This window comes from Fulmarus glacialis, unplaced genomic scaffold (genome assembly GCF_000690835.1).
Source record: "Fulmarus glacialis isolate BGI_N327 unplaced genomic scaffold, ASM69083v1 scaffold24677, whole genome shotgun sequence".
NCBI lineage: Eukaryota > Metazoa > Chordata > Aves > Procellariiformes > Procellariidae > Fulmarus > Fulmarus glacialis.
This window is the reverse complement of record NW_009224258.1, coordinates 2,470-9,141: the sequence shown is the minus strand read 5'-3', so window position 1 is coordinate 9,141 and position 6,672 is coordinate 2,470. Positions and strand designations below refer to the sequence as shown.

Below are 6,672 nucleotides of genomic sequence, written 5' to 3'. Positions count from 1 at the left end.
CCAGTCTGCCCTGCTGTTGGCCTTTTTCCCCCCCCCCCAATTCCTCATTTTGCATCGATTTACCCCGTTTTTGGAAGAAACGAAGGAGGGCGTCGCTTCCCCCACACCTTCTGCAGAAACACTTTGAGTCAAATAAATACAGAATTGGGCAGATGTAGTGGAAATGTTTTAGTTACAATGGCAAAGATGAGTCATGTGCAACACAGAAACCTATAAGGCTTTTTTTTTTTTTCTCCTCATTTAAAGTCTCAAATCGTTAATTAACAATGCAAAGAGATGTTGGTCACAGGCATCTACCCCTTTGCACGGGCTTTAACGCTAATTAATTAATTTCCCCCCCCTCCCCAAGAGTCCAACGAGTTTAATTAGAGTTTGTCGAGGAAGTTGTCGAGGGCGGGGATGCCTTCCTTCAGCCCTTTGCGTTTGCGGGTCTCGGCCACCACCTGGCAGGGACGGCTGGCGCTGTCGAAGGGATCCCCGGGCAGGATCTGCCAGTGGTCGAAGACGCACTGGGGGAAAGCCTGGCCCCCCGTGTTGGACCTCAAATCTGCTGTGAAACCTGGGAGGAAGAAGAGAAGGCGTGAGGAGGAAGGGGAACGGGCGTGGTTCAGCGTCAGCGCTAGCAGAACCCACAAAGTAACCCAAAGCGGTGCCCAAAAGCCTGCGGAGATGCTAACCATGGCGTGCCTCTACCATGAGGAACGGCTGGGAGTTGGGGGTGGAGAAGAGGTGAAACCTGGGAGGAAGAAGAGAAGGCGTGAGGAGGAAGGGGAACGGGCGTGGTTCAGCGTCAGCGCTAGCAGAACCCACAAAGTAACCCAAAGCGGTGCCCAAAAGCCTGCGGAGATGCTAACCATGGCGTGCCTCTACCATGAGGAACGGCTGGGAGTTGGGGGGGGAGAAGAGGCTCTCAGTACTTCAAGGGGGCTTAGAAGAAAGATGGGGACAAACTTCTTAGCAGGGCCTGTTGCGACAGGACAAGGGGAAATGGTTTTAAACTAAGAGGGTAGATTTAGACTACAAGGAAGAAATTTTTACACCAAGGGTGGTGAGACACTGGCACAGAGAAGTGGTGGATGCCCCATCCCTGGGAACATTCAAGGTCAGGTTAGATGGGGCTCTGGGCAACCTGATCTGGTTGAAGGTGTCCCTGCCCATGGCAGGGGGTTGGACTAGATGACCTTTAAAGGTCCCTTCTAACCCAAACTACTCTGTGGTGTTGGTCTCTTCTCCCAAGTAACAAGCGATAGGACAAGAGCAAATGGCCTCAAGTTGCACCAGGGGAAATTTAGATTGGACATTAGGAAGAATTTCTTCATGGAAAGGGTCGTCAAGCATTGGAACAGGCTGCCCAGGGAAGTGGTGGAAGGATTTAAAAGATGTGTAGATGTGGCACTTAGGGACATGGGTTAGCGGTGGGCTAGCTTCAGCTCCTTGACAGTTGGACTTGATGACCTTAAAGGTCTTTTCCAACCTAAACAATTCTACGATCACTGAACACAAAGGATCTCCTTCCTTCCCAGGGTTGGTATCAAGCTCCTGGGAGCTGCTGCACGCCCAGGGGAGAACCCAGGACCAGCACACTCACCAAAGGACTCGTTGACAGGCAGATAGGCCTTCACCACAAACATGGGGGTGCCAGCCACCTGGGTCTCCTCAAACACGTGTCCACGCTTCCTGTTCAGCACACCGTAGATGCCTCCAACCACCTGCTCTGGGCACTGCAAGAGAGAGGTGTCAGGACCGCAAACTGCCCGCTCACATTTTCTTCACATCTGGGCTTCTGGGCTGAGCAGAAATTCCTCACCTGGATTTCCACAAGGTAGATGGGCTCCATGAGCCTGGGCTGAGCGGTGAGCACGCAGGCGTACAGGCATCTCCTGGCAGTGGGAATGATCTGCCCGCCTCCGCGGTGGATGGCATCGGCGTGCAGGGTGACGTCGTGCACATCAAAACGCACGGCACGCATGTTCTCCTCGCACAGGACCCCCTGGAAAAGCAGAGCAGGGGGTCAACCAACACCATGTCGGGGGACAGCTGGCGTTCCCTGCCAGAAGGTTCCAGTCCCTCGGCTCACAGGCATTCCTTGGAAGCAGGTCCTAGAGCAGGAAGCTCTAAAGCCCGCTTGGCACAGCAAGAAGCCCTTCGGCCAATCATCTTCCTTGCCTAGGACCCAAGAACCAGCTACTCCTGCCTCCAAGTCATCTCTGCAGCCCCTCCAAGGCGGCTTCAGGCACTGAAACCATTTACCAGCATCTTCATGCAACAGCTCCAAGGTTCACATCAGCAGAAGTGCTGACACACATTTATGATGCTGCAACCCAATTATCTGGCCAGGAAAAGTAGTTTTTCACATTACTGGGACAAAAAAAAAAAAGCTGTTGGCATGGTATCTTCTTCAGACGGAGACTAACAAAAAAAAAAGTAAACAGGAAAAAAAAACCTCTCCTGTTGCTGTTCCCAGTCTACCTGTCAATTTGTTATTTTGCAGTCATCTCCTGTCTAATCCTGAAAAAAATAACTGGTGAACAAGGCCAGATCCTTGCTGAGGCTCTCGGAGTACCTTTCATTTTCTTTTGATGCCAGTTGCGTTATTCATCTTAACAGTTTCTGTCCCTGCTGTTGCATTTTGCTCTCTGAAAAGCTTTTTAAAATTTTAAGTACGTGCTGCCATGATGAATTTCTCTGCAGTCCTGGGAGGAGGCTTTTTGTCTGGAGGTTGTCTGTTTTGGGCGTCTAAACTGACATCTTCATTCCAGCTGTTAGTGAGTTTCATTTATCCTAAAAAATACTTCTGAATTATAAATATGTTGCACTGTATGTGACAGTTTTTCCAAAATTTCTTTGAAAAGACACGCAGTAGCCGGTTATGACGCCGCACACCGCCTGCCCCGGAGCGATCCCAGCCCCGCCGCGACCAGAGCCAGGCGCTGCCCCTTACCTCCTTCGTCGCCCACTGGAAGCCGGCCACCACGCTGTCCTTGATCTCGTTCAGGTACTGCACGCCCTTGGTGATGTCTGTCAGAATGTTGGGGCCGGTGCCGTCGGGACCAAAGCACCAGATTTTCCTGGCTTCAGTGACATCCCACTCGTACTTCTCAGCCAGGTAACGAGCTCGCTGCTTCAGCTCCTGACGGGCAGAGACCTCACCCTTGTCGATGTCCTCAGCCAAGCCATCTGGGAAGGGCCGGGCCTTCATGTACAGCCTGTTGTGTTTGTTGGGGGACTTCGAAAGGCACATCACGTTGGATTCCTCGCTGACCGTCTCACGGTAGGACACAACAGGATCCGATTTCTGCGGTGACAAAAGCAGGGAAGAGCAGTGAGCCACCAACCGAACTGCAGCTCGGCAGGTACCCGCTCAGAGTTCACCAACAGCTCTGCCACTGCAGCCCCTCTACCTTAATAGGAATGCACGCATGGTCCTCTTCCAGATCCTTCAGGCAGATCTCCAAGTGCAGCTCCCCTGCACCAGCGATGATGTGCTCCCCAGACTCTTCAATGATGCACTGAAAAGACCATTTATACAGCAGGTGAGGCTTTTGACTGCAATGCAACGAAAGCTCTCGCACATAAAACTGTCTCCGATTTTTGTCTTTGACTCATAAAGCTACTTTTAGATGCTCTTTCCACTGATCTGGGGATGACTCAGCACCAATCCCAAGGTGAAACGCAGTGTTCCTTCCCACTCTTGGTAGGGCTGGGACCAATACTCAACTCAAGACTTTTCTGCCAACGCCCCCAGTACAACCACTATTAAAAGCAGAAGCCTCCTGCACCAGCAGGACGAGGATTTCTCCTGTCCCTGAAACCGTTTTGGGCATTCACCTGCACCATAGGGTCAGACTTGGCAAGACGCTTCAGTCCCTCCACCAGCTTGGGCAGGTCAGCTGGGTTCTTGGCTTCCACAGCCACGCGCACGACGGGGCTGACGCTGAACTTCATGACTCTCATGTTGTGAGCATGCTCGAAGGTGGTGATGGTTCCAGTCTTCACAAGGAACTGGTCGACACCAACCAAACCAACAATGTTTCCACAAGGCACGTCCTCTATAGGTTCAACGTAGCGGCCCATCATGAGAATGGTCCTGTGGAAAGAGAAAGTTGTTTTAATGAAGTTTGAAAGAGGAGGTTGCACCAGGCAGTACCCTGGAGTTCAGCAGCAGACTTGAAGTCCAAGGCCAAGTGCCTCGCCTGGCCTCAGAGATGAGAAGAGACCTGAGACAGTACTAGAACCTCAAATGTGAACCATGGAGCACACCCCAGCCAGGACTGACCTTTGAATTGGCTTCAGGTACAGATCCTCCTTCTTTCCAGGCGTGTAGTTTGGTCCCATGATTCTGACTTTCAAGCCAGTTGAGACGAGACCAGAGAAGACACGTCCAAAAGCGTAGAAACGTCCCTTGTCAGAGGTTGGCACCATTTTAGAGATGTACATCATCAGGGGGCCCTTGGGGTCACAGTTCTTAATACCTGGGAGAAGGGCGAGAGATCAACTTAGTTCAGTACCATTTCTCACATTTGGTACACATGCCCTGTCCCCCCACTCACCCCAAATCCCAACAGGAGACCTGTACCCACCATGGTCCCAGCCCGTTCCCTTCTGTCCAGACAGCTGGCCAGCCCAACCAGACAGAAAGATCACATTGCCAAGAGATGTTTTAACTGAACACAGGCTCAGCCTGAGCCTTTGGCATGTACCCTGGCTACTTTCCCGTTACTTAGCTAGCTCAGTTCTCCAGAGTAAAGCTTGTTTGATCCACACTAGAAAAGCTACAGACTCAAGAATTACAGTAGCTACCGAGCTGTGTACTTGGAGAACAAGATGATTACGGGTGTGCTGGAGCACTGAGCACTTCTGTGAAGAGATGCCTGGCAGCAAAGCAGCGGCTCATCATACCTATGGCAGCCTCATCATCAGGGGGTCCCTCGTAGAGCAGCTCACAGCGGTACTTCTGGGCTGTGACAGGAGAAGGCAGGTGAATGGTGATCATCTGCAGCAGGGCATCTCCAGCAGGCAGCCACCGCCTCATCACAGCCTGAGCAGAGATCAGAGGAGTAAGACCCAGTCAGATTGTTCACAGCCTGGCAGTTAGCCTTCTCTGGCTTCCCCAACCTCTAAGCTGCCAACAGCACCTTCCCACCCAAGCAGGGTTTGTAGCTGCTTAGTAAGTTTACACAGCTGGAGCAGCACAACTACTCGTCTCCTCCCCACAGATGATTCAGACCAATCTCACCTTCAGCAGGGGTTTGCCCTCCTTGTCCTTATCTTCACTGTCAAGCTTGATGTCCAGTTTCTCAATCAGTTTAGCTGCCTCCTCCTTCTTGAAGTTCATGATTGCATCGAAAACCTGGAACAGCAGCAGCAGTTATGAACATTGCCAGTGACCCAGTCTGAAGCAGCAGCACAAATGTCTCTAAAGAGAATCCCAGCTCTTGCTCATCACCCAGCTGAATCCATTTGGAGGCTCAGACACATACTTGCCTGCACAATATTTACTACCAGCTTCCCTACCCGCACAGAGTAGCAAGATGTGTCAGATATTTAAATTTCTTCAATCAGACAAGTCAGGTCAAAGTGAAGAAATTTTCCATCATCACGCACAGTAACTGAAGCAGAGACCGTAAGGCACCAGCAAGGGCTGAACACTGAGGAATTCACCTTGAAGATGGGGTCAAGGATGAGCTGGCAGAAGGTCCTGGGCAGTTTCTTTCCGTCAGGACTGGTAGCAGATTTGCTGAACTTGCCAGTAGCAGGATCAAAATATCTGGAGAAAGAATCAAGTCAGACAAGTATCAATGCTCAGTTCAGCTACAGAAGTGTGGCCTGTTCTGCTTGCTCAGGCCAGAGGAAAGAGCTGCTGAGCAAGAACCGTCTTCATACTTTCCCCCATCACTCTCAGGTTTTCAGAGCTTGCCAAAACACATTTAACTCATGTTGCCAACTCACTATCCCCTCCCCATTTATCTACCTGTTTCCTATTCTGCAAAGATTTCACAGGAAACAGTTCTTTTGCTGTCAAGTCACTGAGACAGGGCCGTAAGCAGGCACGACCACATCCTCCCTCCTTACCAATCTTCTACAGTGTCAGGGTGCAGCCACACAGAGCTGATCTGGAATTAAAGTCAACAGCCGCAATTCCTCACCTGTCTCCCCACAGCTTCTTCATCATGTCTTCTACTTTCTTGGCACGCTCAGATGGATTCAGCTGGGCATCACCCTTGGCAGCAAACTTTGCAACATACATTTCAGCAAACTGTTTCAGAGTGAAAGCCCAGCCATGCAAGCCAGAACCAAAGCCGACAGTACCAAGCACTGGATCAATCTGAAAGGGAACAGAGCTGGGTTACAGAGGAACAGCCACGGCTCTTACAGCAGTCAGCCTACTCAGTCCAAAACAATGCTCAAGTATGAAAAAAGTTTGAAGATAGAGCTTCAGGACTATGGGACCCTTAAGCAGTTCTGTGACAGCAGCCACCTCTGAGGTCTGGGACAGCCTGGCCACACACCCACCATTTTAGCTTTGTATTGCAGAACTAGACCGGTTTTTCATCACTTCGTACTCGGGCAGCTCAGCAGCTACGTAGATTTGCATGCAGGTAAGATTCCTGTCCTTCATGGGGAGTATCGGCAATACATAAAAACCTGCAGCACACAGGTGAGGGCTCAGCA

General features: G+C 51.0%; 1 protein-coding gene across 1 annotated transcript in view; it reads right to left on the bottom strand.

Annotated features, from left to right (window-relative positions):
• Positions 1-122: 122 nt before the first annotated feature.
• Positions 123-6,672, bottom strand: part of EEF2 (eukaryotic translation elongation factor 2) — an 8,498-nt gene continuing 1,948 nt past the window's right edge. The window contains exons 4-14 of the mRNA XM_009582108.1: positions 6,147-6,325; positions 5,662-5,767; positions 5,237-5,350; positions 4,900-5,038; positions 4,277-4,472; positions 3,829-4,087; positions 3,402-3,509; positions 2,942-3,295; positions 1,808-1,990; positions 1,589-1,721; positions 123-559 (exon numbers count right to left, since the gene is read on the bottom strand). Coding sequence (XP_009580403.1) covers positions 366-559; positions 1,589-1,721; positions 1,808-1,990; positions 2,942-3,295; positions 3,402-3,509; positions 3,829-4,087; positions 4,277-4,472; positions 4,900-5,038; positions 5,237-5,350; positions 5,662-5,767; positions 6,147-6,325 — 1,965 coding nt within the window. The 3' untranslated portion in view covers positions 123-365. The remainder of the gene's footprint in view (positions 560-1,588; positions 1,722-1,807; positions 1,991-2,941; positions 3,296-3,401; positions 3,510-3,828; positions 4,088-4,276; positions 4,473-4,899; positions 5,039-5,236; positions 5,351-5,661; positions 5,768-6,146; positions 6,326-6,672) is intronic.